Source organism: Eleutherodactylus coqui, chromosome 8 (genome assembly GCF_035609145.1).
Source record: "Eleutherodactylus coqui strain aEleCoq1 chromosome 8, aEleCoq1.hap1, whole genome shotgun sequence".
Taxonomy (NCBI): Eukaryota; Metazoa; Chordata; class Amphibia; order Anura; family Eleutherodactylidae; genus Eleutherodactylus; species Eleutherodactylus coqui.
The window spans coordinates 23,403,460-23,423,752 of NC_089844.1; the positions used below are offsets into that span (position 1 = coordinate 23,403,460).

A 20,293-nucleotide genomic window follows, 5' to 3' on the forward strand; every position below is an offset into this window, starting at 1 on the left:
TGTCATTTTAAAGGCATGTTTTTTTTTCTATAATGCACATGAAAATGAGGATTTACACCCTAAAATAGATCCCCCTGTTTGTCCTGTGTTCAGAAACATATCCCTTGTGGCCCTAATCTTCTGTCTGTATGCACAACGGGGCCCAAACTGAAAGGAGCAGCCGGTGGCTTTCAGAACACAAATTCTGCTTGAAGGTACTTTAGGCCCCATTGCCCACTTGTAGAGCCCTTGAGCGGCCAAAACTATAGAGAACCCCCACAAATGACCCCATTTTGAAAACTAGACCCCTTAACGAATTTATCTAGGGGTCTACTGTGTATTTTGATCCCACAGTTTTTGAATGAATCTAAGCAAAGCAGAAGTTAAAAAAAAACTATTTTAATTTTTTTGGCAATTGTGTCAATTTAAAAACTTTTTTTTGTGCAGTGTACATAGGAATGAAAACTTGCACCCCGAAATGGATCCCCCTGTTTGTCCCGTGTTCAGAAACCTACCCATTGTGGCCCTAATCTGCTTACAGGACAAAATGGTTAGGCCTGTAATGGAGGGAACACTCATTGGATTTCAGGGCACAACTAAATACCTTCCAGGCTCCATTGCACACTGGTGCGGAAAAAAAATTGACTCCCTAAAAATAATCCCCCCCCCCCCCCCTCCGCGCCCTTTTTGGTGTTCCCTAAATCTTATATAAAAGTAATAATGTGAACTGTGTGGTATTTCCGAAGACAGGAGTAATTGCAGGAGCGGGTTGGGATGGGCACATGGAGCAATAAAACCGGGTATCCCCCCTCCTCTCATGCTTTTTGGGGGGTATTTCGTGACCTCAGCGGCAGTATGGGGTGTAAAGTGGTGCTCTGTGAGTCTCCGTAATCTTGGTGAGGTGCGGCGGTCTCACACAGAAGGCACTCAACAAGCTGCTCCTGGAACTGCAGGAAGGCGAGCGTTCCCGGGGCTTCTTGTAAATGACATATTACAGGTAGCGATCTGAATAACGCCGGGCTCACACGGCCGGATGGGGGATCCCCTTGCGGAGGCCTGCAGCAGATCCCAGCTGTGAGCCCGGCTGTGGCGCTACGTACGGCTGCTTTATGTACTGCTCATGACTGCATACTGACACCGGCGGTGATACGCAGTACACCGGGTTTTGTTTATATTTCCCGCATTGTCACTTAGCGATGACGAGGGTACCAGCAGGTGGTACACAATGTAGTTCGTATGGGGTGCGGGTATATCCGCGACCATGGAGCACAACGGGCTCTATGCTGCAGATATCCGCGGCAAAATAGAACCTGCTGCGTTCTGGTTTCTGCGATTGGATTACGTAATTCCAACCAGCTGATGTGAGCAGAATTGTGTAATCCAATGCATTTGATTGATCCGTGTATTACTGTGGATCAGACGCATGCAGAATCCATAATTCCTATTCGGTTGTGTGATACCGGCCTAAGGTAGATCGCTACCTTTTTATCACGTCACCGGAGACCACTCAACAAGGTCACTGCCCCAGGCTTTGGTCGCCGGGAGTAAGGAGATTTTAAATTTCCCAGGCCCTCCCCGCCTCCTGTGAATGTGTCTGGCACTTCGCGGACGGGCGCATGCGCAGAATCCAGCTATAGTCCGTGGAGGAGGATTGCGTCGGGGTTTAAATACGGAGGCCTCTGGTAATAAGTTTTTTCTCACCAAACGCATCGGTGAGGGGAGATAAAACGTCAACTTTCCCCCCCCCCATTTTCTATTGAATAATGGCGATCACATGACCAGTACTGCTCACCGCGGCCCCCCGTGACATCTCCAGGCTCTCGGATTTTGCGCATGCGTCCGCCATTTTGATGACAAGTGCAGAAGCCAGGGCAAGGTCCGTGGATAGAGATCCCATTGTGGGACAAGTCCGGGGACTTTAAACTTTTTATTTCAACTTTTTTTTTTTTAACTTTACATGATCACGGTTATCTGTTAGATAACCGTGATCATGTGACTGCGAACTGCATACAGCGGTCCCCGGTCACATTTCCCTGCACTTGGATATCCTTGACAGCTGGGTGCAGGCAGATTTTAAATTTGCCGGGCTCTCTGGCCTTCTGCATGCGCAGAAGCCCGCTGCAGGTCCAGATCGCCACGGGATATCACGGAGGAGGGGGGGGGCGGGAGTATTTTAGCTGTCCCCATTGATCTGATCAATGAGGGTAGCTGAAACTTTAACCTTTATTAACTTTTTTTTTTTTTTTTACTTTTCCGTGATACCAATGGATACCGGCGATCACAGGCCTGGGGATTGGTCACTGCGGTCCCGGGGACATCTCCTGCCTCCCGGTTACCTTCAGGAGCCGGGAGCCAGGAGATTTCAAATCTCCCAGGCGAGCCAGGTCTTCTGCGCGTGACGTCCTACGTCTGTCGTGCATACGTAGAAGAGCAGCGTCAGGTCCTGGCGGACTAGTTCATCACCGGAGATCACAGTGGACCGGGGTAAGTTATCTCATCTGCCCTGATGGATCTGATCCATTAGGGCAACTGAATCTTTCACTTTTTAAAAACTTTTTATTGACTTTATTGCGATCGGTGCTATCCATTGGACAGCACTGATTGCATTGCCAAGGGGTCTTCCTGCAGCCCCCCACGACTGCTCCATGTTGTCGGCTACCTCTGGTAACTGACAGTATGTAGCGGTCAGATCCACAGCCCATGGGGCTTTAATCCTTAGGGAATGCATAGTTTTACGTCCCTGAGGATTAAAGCCCACTCAGCCAGGACGTAAAAAGGCAATGGGTCTGTCACTAAGGAGTAAGAAACTACCAGAGAGGTGTGCGCCGCTCATGTGATAAATTATTATACATACAACAGTGTGTTCACATGGCGGAATCCGCATTGGATTTTTCTATTCAGATTCAGTCCTCTAAAATCGACGGTGAGGGCGAATTCAGACAAACGTGGTTTTCTTCCCGGTGATGATCACGGCCGCAAAACGGGACAAAACGAAACCACTGATTTCCATAGGATTTCAATTGTTTCGTTCTCGCCACCTCTTTTGTCGTCCGATAAAAGATAGGACCTGCCCTAGCGAATACATCGTGCGGCACCCGTCTTCTTGCAGCTTCTTCCAAACCCTGCGCTCTGGCATGGAGTTTGTAAAGCCGGCACAGGGAAAGACATTCTCCTCATTCAGATGCAACTATACTCTGTACCGCCGATCGTAGCTGCGCCTGCGTTCGTCTGAAACCGCCCTCAGCCTTGAATCTCCTTGTGGATCTGCCCCTCTGTTTATATGTACATGGATATAGACCTCGTTAAAGGGCCAGTCCATGTGCCAAGAACGGACATCTCACTTCCTTTTTTCCATGCAAGGATTTGACATCTGCACACAGAAAAAAGTCTTCGCCATATAAACTGTGATGCGGATTCTCACTGAAAGCCGCGTCACCCAGGAGACGTCCGTCTGTCCGCAATCTACTCTTTTATACGATTTTTAACATTTTCTGCAGTCAGGGAATGGGACATACATCCCAAGGCTGCAAACATGTCTGCTCACACATCTGAGGGTTCGTCACAGTGTATCAGCCTGGAGTCCAGGAGGTTGGCCTCACAGAGGATTGTTTGGACTAGATACAAGTGGAACAAACCCCCAGAGCTATTAGGTCAAGACACGTTAGTGACAGCAAGCAGAGAATGGTAAAGGACTGAAACACAAATGGGCAGATTTACTTAGCCTGTAAGAAAAATGTAAAAAGTTCAAAAAGCCCCCATAAAAAGTATAAACAATTAAAACACCACATATTTGGTATCGCCATGTATGCGTAAAAGTCCAAAGTGTTAAAATATCATAATATACTATTTACCCGACACAGTGAAGGTCATTGAAAAAAAAGAAAAGGATGGAATGCCAAAACCGCACGATCTTTTGGTATCTCAACTGCCCAAAATTGGAATAAAAAGTGATCAAAAAGACGCATTTCACAAAATGGTACTAATATCTATGGAAAATGTAAAAGTTATGGCACAAAAAAATGTTTTGCTTCTGAAAGAGTTAAAAAGTAGTGGAGCGAGTGTAAAATAATAAAAAGTCACATATTTTGGTGCTCGAGATGCCGTGCGCCAAAATGTGCAAATTTCAAATGCCAGAATTCTAGCATAAAAAGTTTAACATTCCCCAAAGTATCAGAAACTCGCAGAACTTTTCACTTTGTAACGATGAAGCCTCGTTTACGTAAACACAGAACCCCCCCCCTCCCCACCGCCCTCCCACAGAGCTTCTAGTGCGCTGAACGTAATGCAGCTGCGGCCAGAAGAATCCGCACGCCTGGAGACGCTGCCATGCGGCAAGGAGGCCACGCAGGATGAGAAATGTCTGAATCTGTCCACACAAAGTACCACATGAAGCAACGGCGGGACTCGTTCTCGGCGCGGCTGTCCGCTCCCGTGTCGGCATTGTTTCTTTGCAGCTGGGATGGGAGATTGTACTGATTGCAACACTTTACCTGTTGGACGTCCTGCTGAAAGACGCAGAGCTGGAGCCGCTGGTGCAGACGCACTTTACGGTGCTGCCATATACTCTCCAACCGCCGCTGGTGATGCAGAACCTCGTGGACGACATCCAGGACCTGGTGCACGGCCTTGGAGTAGTTAGCGGTGGCAGTGAGAGATTCCGAGTTCCCCGGGCTGAGCGGACGCTGCAAAACATCTAGCAAAGCCTTCCCGTCCTGACTGACCTGAAGGGGGAAGCGAAACATCAGTGGGATGGGGGGAGATGGATGAGAAGTGCAAGGGGCAAAGAGAGAAGTCAGCATGGAGTTTGGCAACTCCACCATAGGGAGTGAGGTGGGACGACTGTCACACATGGGGCATACACGTTACATCTGAAGGCAGGTATCTCAGGACATCAGTGGGTAGTCCGACCAAACACAAACCAGGGAGAGCACTGACCCTTCACTGTCCTCACCTCTGTATAGGCCTGCGTCACCTCCTCATACAGTGTCTGATGATGATGGATCGCCATCTCCAGTCCCTGCATCTCAGATGGGAGACCCCCATCATTGCAGAGCTTGCACCAAGTGTCCACGCCCGACAGGAACTGCAACGAAAGGGGAAACAGTTCATTATCAACCAAATGACATCATAAATAGCATGCCGGCACCACGCTGCAGAAGAGAGGTGTCGGACCCAGGCCGCCAAAATGAAAGACGCCGGAACCCAGGCCGCCAAAGCGAAAGACGCCGGAACCCAGGCCGCCAAAGCGAAAGACGCCGGAACCCAGGCCGCCAAAGCGAAAGACGCCGGAACCCAGGCCGCCAAAGCGAAAGACGCCGGAACCCAGGCCGCCAAAGCGAAAGACGCCGGAACCCAGGCCGCCAAAGCGAAAGACGCCGGAACCCAGGCCGCCAAAGCGAAAGACGCCGGAACCCAGGCCGCCAAAGCGAAAGACGCCGGAACCCAGGCCGCCAAAGCGAAAGACGCCGGAACCCAGGCCGCCAAAGCGAAAGACGCCGGAACCCAGGCCGCCAAAGCGAAAGACGCCGGAACCCAGGCCGCCAAAGCGAAAGACGCCGGAACCCAGGCCGCCAAAGCGAAAGACGCCGGAACCCAGGCCGCCAAAGCGAAAGACGCCGGAACCCAGGCCACCAAAGCGAAAGACGCCGGAACCCAGGCCGCAAAGTCCCACACCAGCCATGTATGTTAGGGACCCACACAATCACATCAGTAAATGGCAGAAAATGTAGAAAATAACAAAGAGGTGGAAGGTCCCAAGTATCACAGGATGTCAGGAACACAATGACGGGGAACCAGAGACAGCGAGAAGCCATGCAGGAATTACCCACAAGCTAAAGGCAGCCATACAATTTATGGGGGGGGGGGGGGGGTATCCTGATTCTCCCCCAACAGCAGATTTCAGCGGAATGAAGGATCAGATTGTTGGATATCAACATACCTGATCCACCTTCGCAAGGAAGATAAGTCACCGCCAGACGAGTCAGGAAGAGACAGAGGAGTCTGTGGGGGATCAGGGGAGTCTGTGGGGGATCAGGGGAGTCTGTGGGGGATCAGGGGAGTCTGCGGGGGCTCAGGGGAGTCTGCGGGGGCTCAGGGGAGTCTGCGGGGGCTCAGGGGAGTCTGCGGGGGCTCAGGGGAGTCTGCGGGGGCTCAGGGGAGTCTGCGGGGGCTCAGGGGAGTCTGCGGGGGCTCAGGGGAGTCTGCGGGGGCTCAGGGGAGTCTGCGGGGGCTCAGGGGAGTCTGCGGGGGCTCAGGGGAGTCTGCGGGGGCTCAGGGGAGTCTGCGGGGGCTCAGGGGAGTCTGCGGGGGCTCAGGGGAGTCTGCGGGGGCTCAGGGGAGTCTGCGGGGGCTCAGGGGAGTCTGCGGGGGCTCAGGGGAGTCTGCGGGGGCTCAGGGGAGTCTGCGGGGGCTCAGGGGAGTCTGCGGGGGCTCAGGGGAGTCTGCGGGGGCTCAGGGGAGTCTGCGGGGGCTCAGGGGAGTCTGCGGGGGCTCAGGGGAGTCTGCGGGGGCTCAGGGGAGTCTGCGGGGGCTCAGGGGAGTCTGCGGGGGCTCAGGGGAGTCTGCGGGGGCTCAGGGGAGTCTGCGGGGGCTCAGGGGAGTCTGCGGGGGCTCAGGGGAGTCTGCGGGGGCTCAGGGGAGTCTGCGGGGGCTCAGGGGAGTCTGCGGGGGCTCAGGGGAGTCTGCGGGGGCTCAGGGGAGTCTGCGGGGGCTCAGGGGAGTCTGCGGGGGCTCAGGGGAGTCTGCGGGGGCTCAGGGGAGTCTGCGGGGGCTCAGGGGAGTCTGCGGGGGCTCAGGGGAGTCTGCGGGGGCTCAGGGGAGTCTGCGGGGGCTCAGGGGAGTCTGCGGGGGCTCAGGGGAGTCTGCGGGGGCTCAGGGGAGTCTGCGGGGGCTCAGGGGAGTCTGCGGGGGCTCAGGGGAGTCTGCGGGGGCTCAGGGGAGTCTGCGGGGGCTCAGGGGAGTCTGCGGGGGCTCAGGGGAGTCTGCGGGGGCTCAGGGGAGTCTGCGGGGGCTCAGGGGAGTCTGCGGGGGCTCAGGGGAGTCTGCGGGGGCTCAGGGGAGTCTGCGGGGGCTCAGGGGAGTCTGCGGGGGCTCAGGGGAGTCTGCGGGGGCTCAGGGGAGTCTGCGGGGGCTCAGGGGAGTCTGCGGGGGCTCAGGGGGGTCTGCGGGGGCTCAGGGGGGTCTGCGGGGGCTCAGGGGGGTCTGCGGGGGCTCAGGGGGGTCTGCGGGGGCTCAGGGGGGTCTGCGGGGGCTCAGGGGGGTCTGCGGAGGCTCAGGGGGGTCTGCGGAGGCTCAGGGGGGTCTGCGGGGGCTCAGGGGGGTCTGCGGGGGCTCAGGGGGGTCTGCGGGGGCTCAGGGGGGTCTGTGGGGGCTCAGGGGGGTCTGTGGGGGATCAGGGGGGTCTGTGGGGGATCAGGGGGGTCTGTGGAGGATCTGATAGAGGCTCGCTCCTCTATCCCCGTTGAGAACACATCACATGCCTCTCACTAGCCAAGATCCTTCTGCACACTGATGAAGGGTAAACCCCCCCAAACAGCGGCCTGTGGATGGATACTGGCTAGGGTATCAATCCTCAATCATTGTTCTAGCGCTTGTATAAAGTCGGACATTGACTTGCAGGAATGCTGCCTTCCAATAGGTGGCGCTGCAGAGGTATTATTCCATCATCCTTATTTGGCTGAGCCCAGCACATATCTACGGGGGGCTGGGAGATCTAGTTGCCAGCCATCTACGGGTGGGCTCACACCTCACAGAGTTGCTGCGGAGTTCATGCCATAACAATGTAAGTAAACGGGGTTCAACAAACCGCGGCAGCATGAAGGAGTGCGGGGCTTATAAGAGACGCCCGTCAGTTAAACGACTGCGTGAGCGCGGACATCACCGCTTAGGCCGCTCTCACACGGGACGTTTTATACAGCATACGCTAAACGCTGTAAACCGCCTCCATTGTTTTCGATGGGGCTTCTCAGACGAGCGGCTGAGCGCGGTGTTTCTAACGCCACGATTTTGAAGCAACGCTCTCCCGGTGGAAATCTCATGGTTTTTCGCTGTGGCAAAACCGCGAGATTTCCGCCAGGATTCCACCCTGTGAGAACCTAGTCTAAGGCTCTTAGCGCTTGTGCAGACTGTTAGACGGGCAGATCACCGCTGACGATCGCTGAGCGAGGAGCGTTTACACGCAGCAGTAGTCTGTGGTGACTTTTCTGCGGGTTTAGAGTGAACGATAGCGAAAAGTAAACAAATAGTAAACGATGTTTTTGCATTCAGACGTAACGATTATCGATAATTTTTGTTCGTTTGAACACATTTTGCGTGAACGGCCCTAATGCTGAGGATTCGGACATCTGCAGCGCACTTTATTTGTGCTGAAATGCAGCAGATTTTCCACACCGAATTCCCTCCTTGCGCTCCGGCGATTAAATCCAGCTGTAAAAACTGCACCCAAATCCGCACGATGTGTGAACCGACCTGGAGACCAATGTCATCTGTAACTCCATCCATCCCGGGCGTGCGGGGTCGGATCGGTCACCACTTCACATAATAAATGGCGCTCTCTGACAGCGGTGTGGTGCGAGATTCATTAGTGACCTCCCCGGCTCGCGGTCTACTTCCCTTCAGTAGTTCTGTACCAGCGCTGGAGGTTAGAGCTCGCTGGCCCCACTTCAAAGCCCCAATCCTGCAGCTGTGAGAGCCAGGACGGTCAGCTGCGCTACAGAAAACCACAGCTGGCAGCCACGGAAGTGTGACAATGCTGTGGGGGCTCCTGTGACCCCCTTGTGTGTGCGGCCAAGCATTATCCTGCTGGAAGCCGCCATGAGAGGAACACGTGGCTGCAGGATGTCCTGAACATATCGCTGAGCTGTCATTGTCCCTCGTACCACCACTAGGGGGCCGACTGTCGTATGCGATGGCCCCCAGACCATCACACCAGCAGGGGGCAGTGTGCCGCTCCATAGCAAAGGCAGGATTGAGGCGCTCACCCCGAGGTCTCCAGACATGAACACGGCCGTCGTCATCAGCGCCCAAACTAAACTGGATTCATTGCTGAAGACAACCCGGTTTCCCTCCACAGCATCCAGTTTCATCATTCACAACATCACTGCGAACGGAGGTGACGGTGGGGGTCAGAGGCCGTACATGTAGTGGGGGCCGGGAGACCAAATGTCCTTCAGCTAAGAGCCCGGAAGTGGTTCCAACAGACACCGGGGTGTAACGATGGCGCCCCCTGCCTCTGGATGGTGGACAGCCAATACTTGAAGCGGCTGGTGCTTGTCGTGCGATAAGACGCTCCTCTCTACTGGTGGTCTGTAGGGGGCGTCCTGAGCCCAGTCACCTTGTGTGCCCTCGCACATCCACTGGTCCCAACACCTCCTAACAGTCTGGTCAGATGCTCCTCTCTACTGGTGGTCTGTAGAGGGTCCTGAGCCCGGTCACCTTCTGTGCCCCCATCCATTGGTCCCAACACCCCCTAACAGTCTGGTCAGACGCTCCTCTCTACTGGTGGTCTGTAGGGGGCATCCTGAGCCCGGTCACCTTCTGTGCCCCCATCCACTGGTCCCAACACCCCCTAACAGTCTGGTCAGACGCTCCTCCCTACTGGTGGCCTGTAGGGGGCGTCCTGAGCCCGGTCGCCTTGTGTCCCCATCCACTGGTCCCAACACTTCCTAACAGTCTGGTCAGAACGGCCGGTGGCGGACAATTCATGGATACGACCATCCGGCTTCTCACATCCCAATAATGCGCCCCTCTCAGACTCTGGTAACGGGGTGACATCTCTTCTCTGCGTCGTAGAGGCGTCTAGTGGTCAACAAGCTCTACAAGCCGAAGAAGAGGTCACTGCACACAAGGAGCCTCCGAGGGCCTCTTATAGGGCAAGGGGGGAACCAGTTTTAGGGCCTCCGGTGACAAGACCGTCCATCTAATCACCACAACTCATCATCTACAGATCTGTCTGAGATGGAACTACAGGACGAGTTTACAGCAAATAAGTAAGATGGAAAAAAACATCTGCAGTGCCACCTATTGGAAGGCAGCATTCCTGCAAGTCTATTTTAGACTCTTTATACAAGCCTTGTAACAATGACTGGGAATTGAAAATTTTACAGCAAAATAACAACTTCTTCTGAGGACTTAATTTTTTCGACAAGGAGTATTATATATATCTCCTATAAGGTACACATGACCACTATTGTCAGAATTGTGACCATCACTATCACAGCTCTCACCCTCCTGATCACCATGACCTCACCTGTTCGGCCTTCTGATGGAACACTGCAGACATGGCCAGGATGGTGCTCCTCTCGTCCAGCGCTGCTGCGAAGCTCTTCCACTCCTGGTCCAGCTGCGTGGAGATCTGCTTGATCTGCTGCGACGCATAGTGTCCGGCCTCACTCAGACGGGACGCCACAGACATAATGCGATTGATGTTCACATAGGCATTCTGCAACGACAAGGAAGAGGCCATCAATGAGGGGGAAGAGCAACGGGCCCAGTAAATGTAAGGGCTGATAACAGGGAGCAAAGAATTGCATCCAACTGCAATCTAAATGTTTCTAAGTACAGAGATTTGTACATCCTTATACACCGTAATATCTTATACTCCAGTCACATCCAGAGCTGCATTCACCATTGTTCTGCCGATTCACTGCCTGCGCAGAGCGTGCTCCGATGATCTACGTTCTATGAAGTGTCGCATCTACACCGGAATATGTACAGTAAACAAAGACGCCGGACGTAATGCGAATCTTCCAGCACAGCTGAGAGCATTGCATTATGGGAACACCATTAATCTATCAAACGTGTGTGCTGTGAAAAAAAAGGCACCTGGTTCCAGCGGTGTCCAGCAGAATTGTAAGTGCAGCTCTAGATGTGACTGGAATATAAAAGATGATGTAGAGCAGAATTGTGAGTGCAGCTCTGAATGTGATTATAGGACATCACTTAACGACAGAGTTGTGACCACAAATCTGGATGTGACTCAAGTACTACAAAAGATGAAACAGCAGAATTGTGAGTGCAGCTTCGGATGTCAATAAAATATAAGGCATGATGTAACAGCAGAATTGTGGGTGCAGCTTCGGATGTGACTGGAGTATAAAACCTGATGCAACAGCAGAATTGTGAGTGCACCTTCGGATGTGACTGGAGTATAAAACATGATGTAGTCCCAATTCTGCTGCTACAGCTCTGGATGTGACTGTAGTATAAGAAAGGAGGTAACCACAGAATTTAGACTGCAGCTCTGGAAGTGACTGGAGTATAAGACAAGGTCTAACTCAGCATGAGCAAAAGATCTACAAGTACTTACTACATGTACCTGTAAAGTGCTGCAGAAAGGTGAGGCTAACAGTCCCACAGCCAGGAAAGCTGGGAGTACAAGGAGGGGGTATCTGAGGCACAAGGCACAATTCTGCGTAACCCCCCGAACCTGGTAACAATCAGCCCCCGCCGTGAGCCCAGACTCCTCCTGCTCCAAATATTTTCACTTCGGTGGCGTGAAAGCAACTTTCTTTTGGGTGCTTCACATGGAGCCGATTTGGTGCGGATCTGCAGGAGATTTCACGCTTTCGATTCAATTCAAATTGAAGAGGTGAAATCAGCTGCAGATCAGCGACGTGTAAACGGACCCTTCATACAGCCAATTAATCAGGACGGGCGCCGAACGGAATCTCATCCCAGCGCAAATCCCCCCATCATCCACCTGTAGACGACTACAACTCCTGGGCATTCTCACCCCATCAGGCCGTTATAGCCACACGACTATCACGCAGCTTTGTAGTTGTAAGACTGCAGCATCCATTGGAACAGCACCTCAGCTCCAAACAGCAAATATACTGCAGCTCAGTCTGCAGAAGTGGATGGAGATTAGCGACGCTGTCACACTGCGCATTGCCATATGTCTCAGGAAAACTCGCACCCGCTGCGGGCTCCCACATGCGGAATCCAGCTCTGCCGCGTGCAGGCGGCCTTAACAGCTGAGGGTTTGTTGCAATGTATCCAGTCTAGGCAATTCTCTGTGAGGCAACACATCAGAAGCACAAGCCTCTCTCCTGGTAGGTTGGTACATGTTACCGGCATTGATACATTGTATCAGTCTGGAGTCCAGGATGTTTATCTCACAGAGGGCTGTATGGACTGGATACAAATGTAACAAAGTCTCAGCTGTGAGACGTATCGACTTTATACAGCGAGTCAGCCGGAGGAGTCTGGCACAGATTTGTGATAATCCCGCACAATGTGTGACGGAACTCATTCCCCGCGCCGACCTTCCGCTGAGCCGCAGGAGCTGACACTCAGTGATGCCAGAAGTCTCCCATCCATTCATTCCTCGACTCTGACCCTGCAGGGGTTACAACAACGGCGGCTATAAATTGCTGAGCATTGTTCGCCCCCTGGGGACCCGCTACATTATCCCTAAAAAGTCTTAGGCAGCACAATTTACAGCTGTCGCGCCACGTGCGGGAGACGCTTGTGAAATCGCAGCCTCTCGGAGGGACTCTCCTGGCAGCGGAATAGTGAAGTTAAGGATGGATGGCGGGAACGGATCCCGACTCCCCCGACGTCTTGTAAATAATTGTGAAAAGATGCGGCTTAATCAGGGGCGGCAGATGTAACCGATTGGCGGCGGCTGCCAGAACGCTGCATTCCATAGAATTTCATTAGGGACGGGAAGATGCTCAGTCAGGGCTGGAAATATGGCTGGAAAATCTAAATTTAAACCAGGGATGGATCCGGATCAAGTCCTTTAACGCTTTCCGTGCCCCAAAGCTGACGCTCTAATGCCGGCCTCGGTTGCTGTGGGTGACAAGTATGCTTCTAATCCAAGATGATGATTTGAGGTCCTCCAGGGGCGGATGAGATCAGGAAAAATGAGAAATCCTCCCCAATGACCGTGACAAACGTGGGTCAATGAATGCAAATCGGACGCCGTCGCGGTAGATTCCACTGTCGGGATTTTACGTACGATCCTAAGACATCATAAACATTGTGACAACACTGGTCAACAGGGAAAAACGTTCAGACGGACGGATCTGCATTGCGAAATCCAGAGCGGTATTCCGCCTTCAGATTCTGCAGCAAATCCATCCCATAGCGTGAACGAGAAAACGCGATTTCCTTCCCATAAGCGGAAATAGATCGCCATTTCCTGCTCACGGGGGGAAAAAATTGCAGCATGCTGCGGTTTTTTACAGGCTACGCATGGCCAGCTTCCATTGAAGTCAATGGAACCCATCCGTCCTGCGGCCATTCTGTAATCCTCATTGCAGGAGCCGTGTCATTGCCATAGAAACAGCACGGCGTCCTCTCAACTGCGCATATGCCGTCCGGTGCTGCGGCTGGCAAATTCGCAGCGGGGGGGGGGGGGGGGGGGGGGAGTGACCCGCCTGCACACGTTGAGATTGTGAATAAACTTCTAGAGTCCCATCGATTAGGTTGCAACTCGTCACTCAACATCCATTTCCTACATTCTCATCTGGACGTCTTCCCTGCAACTGCGGCGCCGCGAGTGACGAACACGGACAGCGATTCCATCAGGATACACCGAAAATGGAAGCTTCTCTGCTGGCGGACGACTGCCAGACAGCGACAAGAGGAGGACAAGCGACTACAAAGAGGGTCGGTTCACGTGACTGAGCCCTTTAATCTGGAGTCCGTGGATCTATGACTCCACCAGAGTTCGGCCGACTAACGTCACATTCATTCTCCTCGACCCAAAATCAGGGCAGAAAGAACTTCAAAGCGGATTTTTAGTATTTTGATTTGAGATTAGTAGATCTTAGAGACCAGAGCGAAGAAACAAAATCTAACGTCAGATTCGGGTTTCTCGACCCAAAATCGGGACAGTTTAACTGTTTTGAGAAAGGAAACAATTTCCAAGTGCCTTTTTGTTGTCCAGTGTAATCCGTCTGGCCGTCTCACAGTGGAGGGTTTGCAACAATGTATCAGACTTGAGCTAAATAACAGCAGCTATATAACATTCCTCCTCTGCTGATAGGTTGTTACAGTGTATCAGCGCAGGCGGTCCAGGATGCTCACGTAGAACGGTAATAGTCGCAGGAATCTGAACAATAATCGCTCGATGCCGGCAGCGACTGAACGACGGACGGTAAAAAGGGTTTTTTCCTTATTGATTTCAGTGGGTTTAGAAAAAAAAAAGGAAAGCGTTTCAGTTTGATCCGTTCCATCAGATATACGTTAAAACCCGGAAACCTGGCGCAATGGAGGCAACCTAAAAGCTTTCCATGTTTTGGGGGGGGGGGTGGGGGGGGCGGGGGGGGGGGGGACGACAAAACGTTTATTTCCATTTAAATTCTGTTTCTCTGCTCTAAAAATGGAACAGAGAGACGGAATTATAACTCTGCAGACTCGCAGAACATGTAAACCGCGCCATTGGCAGGTCAGATCTTTCCACGCCGCGTGAAGAACGAAGCAGATGTCCAGAACAGTCAACAGCTATGAACAATGGGGTGGATTTCGCCATGGAATTAGGCGCAGGATTCGTGGCAAAGCTCTAGCATGTGAACACGGCCGCAGGGTAACATTTAGGATATTGCTCTCTCAGCTTCCCCTCCCCCGGGGATCATGTGCTTTATGGGATCTCCCGTCCCGCCGCACGTCCAGCTCGGAATCCCCCATTGATTGTCTGGGCCGACCTCAGCCTCCGCTCCACGCCCTAATTACTCAGAGTATTGTAACAGCTCCATTAGACATGGGGTAGAGGGGGGTAGAGGGGGGAAGGGGATGATGCTACTGCTCTCAGGCATCAGCCACTACATCATATACAGCACAGAACATGCTGGGAATCGAGTGCAGCCTTATAGTCTAATATATACAGTATATGTAGCAGAGCTGAGCTTGTCATTTAACTTTATGAGATTTATTGATTGTGCACTGCAACTACCTGCAGTCCTATGCAACCCCACAGATAACAGCTATGCATGCTGGGTAATGGTGATTTCACACATTAGGGCAGATTAAAAGAATCTCAAATTTAGACAGGCAGTAATTACGGCACATTTCTCAGTGCGGCGCACGCATTATAATAGTTTGGCGGTAGACACATTAGACACACTTCTCTCTTGGCACGCGTTCGTTACACCAGCAGTTTGCGCACCATTAATAAATCTGGCACGTTAGGACGGCGGCCGCGCCTCGCTTCCTGGACGCTGTTCAAGACATCAAACACCGAATACGCTTGGTGAATTCTGCTTAGTGAATCCCTCCAGTGGGCACCCGGAGACCCCCACTGCTGCGTGTGACCCACCATGTGAACTCGTGGCTGAAACATCCGCGCGTGCGGCCTGCCGCCCCTTCCACATCCGCGCGTGCGGCCTGCCGCCCCTCCCACATCCGCGCGTGCGGCCTGCCGCCCCTCCCACATCCGCGCGTGCGGCCTGCCGCCCCTCCCACATCCACGCGTGCGGCCTGCCGCCCCTCCCACATCCACGCGTGCGGCCTGCCGCCCCTCCCACATCCACGCGTGCGGCCTGCCGCCCCTCCCACATCCACGCGTGCGGCCTGCCGCCCCTCCCACATCCACGCGTGCGGCCTGCCGCCCCTCCCACATCCACGCGTGCGGCCTGCCGCCCCTCCCACATCCACGCGTGCGGCCTGCCGCCCCTCCCACATCCACGCGTGCGGCCTGCCGCCCCTCCCACATCCACGCGTGCGGCCTGCCGCCCCTTCCACATCCACGCGTGCGGCCTGCCGCCCCTCCCACATCCACGCGTGCGGCCTGCCGCCCCTTCCACATCCACGCGTGCGGCCTGCCGCCCCTTCCACATCCACAGTGCAGCCTCCCACCCCTTCAACATCCACAGTGCGGCCTGCCGCCCCTTCAACATCCACGCTGCTGCTTCTTTATGCCCCGAACATCCACTCTGCCGCCTGCTGCTCCCTTATTGGCCATGTACTTTAGGCTTGGCCTAATGGCTATGCTGCAGTACATTTGTAGTTATATTTTAGGTTTACATCATATTTGGGGACTTACCATGGAATTCATGGCAAAGTGGTTGTGCTGGGTCTGCAGGTCGAGGGCATGCTGGTAGCTCATTCCAATCTCCGTGTGACCCTGCAGGAAAACCTCCTTGTTGTGTGTGATCCAATCAAACATCTGCAGAGAGAAAGAAAGAAGAGGATGAGTGGACAAGACGCCGCAGGCGGACAGCAAGATGGCGGCAAAAGACAACTGCATTTCATCGGATGCGGTTTACTGCCCCCTAGTCTGTGATAGCAATGGGTCATCTGCTGCAAGTAGCGTGCAGACAACGTAGTGCATATATCACATGTGATGGCGCCATTCTGTAAACGGCTTCCTTCTTAGCGGAATGAGGGTGCGAATCCTGCAACTAGAGAAGGTCAAAGTTTTAAATGGCCGGAGTAGCAAATAGAAAGACAAGAAGCCTAACAATTATAGTGCCCGCTGATCTCAGTGAGCCCTGTGTGCCCCCACTTAGCCCTCCTCTAGGGGCTGCACAATAGCCGCAGCGGACCGCTCATCTTAAGTCCGGTCTGTCTGCAGTTCTAGGACAGCCAGCAGGGATTTAGCGGCTCGTTTGCTCATGTCTAACCAGTGACACTTCTCAGAAGACTGAAACCGTGATGCTGCGCCAAAAAGTGGGCGACTGTGGTCTGTGGGTTCTTTCTTGGCTTTTCGTTTCTACCGCCAGAATCTTCCCGATAGGACGGACAGACAACTGCACATCAGTCGGTTCGCTGACACAACGTTCCCACATCCGTACGTCTTTTTACGTTTGGCTGCGCTATTTGCATGGGCGCGACTTCTGGTCTCTACGGGTGATAACTCGGTGCGCATGCAGACTGAGGAATCTTTTCAATTATCCCTGATCCTTCTTAAGAAGCCCGATCCGCGCAGCGGCAGATCCCGGCGCTGAATAAGCAATTAACGCGGATGTTATTAAACACACTAAGACTTTCATTTTCTGGACAAGTGATCTGTGCTGAACCTTCTGAAGAGAACTGATTGTGGAGCGCTTATTCTGATGAATCAATTTACATAATTACACACAGGAAATGCGCAAGACGGCAAAATGCAGAATAAGGAAAGAGGAGCGAAACACAGGAAGCAGCCAGCAGAACATTAGCCGTATCCATCGCCAGAGGAACCGAATAGAACTGCGCACAATCCATGGGACGAACACGCGGATAATGCCGCCTGTGTATAATAGAGCGTGCGTAAATGGGAGAGCACCACTGTAAATGTGAGCATGCATATAATAGAGCGTATGTAAATGAGAGAGAGCACACCTGTAAATGTGAGCGTGCATATAACAGAGCGTATGTAAATGAGAGAGAGCACACCTCTAAATGTGAGCGTGCATATAATAGAGCGTATGTAAGAAAGAAAACACGCCTCTAAATGGAAGCGTGCATATAATAGAGCATATGTAAATGAGAGAGCACACCTGTAAATGTGAGCGTGCATATAATAGAGCGTATGTAAATGAGAGAGCACACCTGTAAATGTGAGCGTGCATATACTAGAGCGTATATAAGATAGAGAGCACACCTACAAATGGAAGCGTGCATATAATAGAGCGTATGTAAGAGAGAGAGCACACCTGTAAATGTGAGCGTGCATATAATAGAGCATATGTAAGAGAGAGAGCACACCTGTAAATGTGAGCGTGCATATAATAGAGCATATGTAAGAGAGAGCACCCCTGTAAATGGAAGCGTGCATATAACAGAGCGCATGTAAGAGAGAGAGCACCCCTGTAAATGTGAGCGTGCATATAGTAGAGTGTATGTAAATGTGAGCATGCATATAACAGAGCGTATGTAAGAGAGAGAGAGCACACCTATAAATGGAAGCGTGCATATAACAGAGCGCATGTAAGAGAGAGAGCACCCCTGTAAATGTGAGCGTGCATATAGTAGAGCGTATGTAAGAGAGAGAGCACCCCTGTAAATGTGAGCGTGCATATAGTAGAGCGTATGTAAGAGAGAGAACACACCTGGAAAAGGAAGCGTGCATATAATAGAGCATATGTAAGAGAGAGAGCACCACTGTCAATGTGAGCGTGCATATAATAGAGCGTATGTAAATGAGAGCACCCCTGTAAATGTGAGCGTGCATATAATAGAGCGTGCGTAAATGGGAGAGCACCCCTGTAAATGTGAGCGTGCATATAACAGAGCGTATGTAAGAGAGAGAGAGCACACCTGTAAATGTGAGCGCACATATAATAATAGAGCTTGCATAAATGGGAGAGCACCCCTGTAAATGTGAGCGTGCATATAACAGAGCGTATGTAAGATAGAGAGCACACCTATAAATGAAAGCGTGCATATAATAGAGCATATGTAAGAGAGAGAGCACACCTGTAAATGTGAGCGTGCATATAATAGAGCGTATGTAAGAAAGAGAACACGCCTGTAAATGTGAGCGTGCATATAATAGAGCATGCGTAAATGAGAGAGCACACCTGCAAATGTGAGCGTGCATATAGTAGTCCAAGCCTCTGAGGAAGTTGTGCAGATGGGGAAACTGGTCAGGGGGGCTTGATGTGTAATGTATAAACAGCCATTGCTGTAGGATCGTGTTGGGAATGTTACCACAACTAGCTGTGATGCTGACAATGTGATAAACCATGGAGCAGGCCCCACGGCCGCGGTATACTCCGTATACATACAGACTCCAGTGTGGTTATAGGGTACTCGGAAACAGAAGTGTCAGTGATTGCTAGGGGTCTATACGGATAACCCCCACAGTAGCGCAGCAGGGTGGGGGTCTGGTGCAGCGCCCATTAGAACATTCTTATTTTTTTATTCTAATTAGTGTTGATGACATACCAGGCCGCTGCCACACGGGGGCGACGTGATATCGCCACAAGAAAATCGTGTCAATACAAAGTCGCACAGCTTTATAGCATGCATGCGAGGATTTTCGAGGGGGAACTTGAAACATAAGCCCTGCCCCGAAAATAACTAAATTTAAAAAAGAATACATCACCTCTCCGGCGCGGTCATCTCCTTGCACATCTCCCCTGAAGCTCCGCGGAAGTTGCTTGAAGTTCTACTGCAGAGTTTCCTGGTCGGGACTTTGAAAATTTCCGCCTCCAGGAAGCTCTGCCCCTGATTGGTTCATTGAGCGCTGGCTCTGATTGGCTGAACCAGTGCTCGAGAACCAATCACAGCCATTCAATGATTCAATGCAGGAGAGTGCAGGAGAACTTTAAGCAACTGCCGGGAGCTTCAGGGGAGATGCGCGAGGAAATGACCGCGCCGGAGAGGTGATGTATATATATATATGTATGTATGTATGTATGTATGTATGTATGCATGCATGCATGCAATCAGCATCCACCATCAAGTAGCCGGGAGAGGTTGTACGAGGCCCGTAAAATAACTTAAAGGGATGCGGTCGCGTCCTCGCTGCACTACAAATTAAGTTATGTTGCTGTTAGGGGACGTGACGGAGGTGAGTGATGCATCATTTATATTCACCTGCTCCTGCAAACTAGCGGTGCCCCCCTCTGAAGTTGGCGCACAGCACGAAAATCTATCTTTTCAGAGTCATGTGCGCCCGCTCTCCAATACAAGTCTATGCGAAGAGCAGGCACACGGGACTCCGAAAAGAGTCAGATTTTCGTGCGGCAAGCCGACTTCACTGGGTGACAGGCGGTGAGGAAATATTCACCTGCCCCCCCCCCCCCCATCATGTCCCCCAACAGCGACACAACTCAAGTTTATCGTGCGGCGACCGATTCCCTTTAACAATTCCCACAATATTACCGGTTTATGCTGTGGGTCCCGTTACGGCCACGTACCCCGCTACCCTCGCCAGACGCACAAATCTTACACGGACATTTTTTGGGTGTGCCCTTGCATCGCCGACTGTACTCAATGGGGCGGCAGCAGCATCGCCCTGCGAGTGTGATGTGAGGTTTCCTATTAAAACCAATGAAAGACATTCGTCGATCCTCCGCAATGGCTGTCAACTGCTTCCCCGAAGTCATGCGAGGCGACACGTTGCATCCCCGGCAAAATTGCATGTAACGTGACAGAGGAGGGCGCGCGCACCTGTAACGTGACAGAGGAGGGCGCGCGCACCTGTAACGTGACAGAGGAGGGCGCGCGCACCTGTAACGTGACAGAGGAGGGCGCGCGCACCTGTAACGTGACAGAGGACGGCGCGCGCACCTGTAACGTGACAGAGGACGGCGCGCGCACCTGTAACGTGACAGAGGAGGGCGCGCGCACCTGTAACGTGACAGAGGAGGGCGCGCGCACCTGTAACGTGACAGAGGAGGGCGCGCGCACCTGTAACGTGACAGAGGAGGGCGCGCGCACA

General features: G+C 52.6%; 1 protein-coding gene across 4 annotated transcripts in view; it reads right to left on the minus strand.

Moving 5' to 3' along the window:
- The window catches only part of KALRN (kalirin RhoGEF kinase), a 282,007-nt gene that overhangs the window by 150,854 nt on the left and 110,860 nt on the right, over nt 1–20,293 (minus strand). For all 4 annotated transcript variants that reach the window (XM_066575309.1, XM_066575303.1, XM_066575305.1 and 1 more), the window contains exons 6-9: nt 15,968–16,090; nt 10,226–10,417; nt 4,931–5,062; nt 4,470–4,700 (exon numbers count right to left, since the gene is read on the minus strand). In XM_066575309.1, coding sequence (XP_066431406.1) covers nt 4,470–4,700; nt 4,931–5,062; nt 10,226–10,417; nt 15,968–16,090 — 678 coding nt within the window. The remainder of the gene's footprint in view (nt 1–4,469; nt 4,701–4,930; nt 5,063–10,225; nt 10,418–15,967; nt 16,091–20,293) is intronic.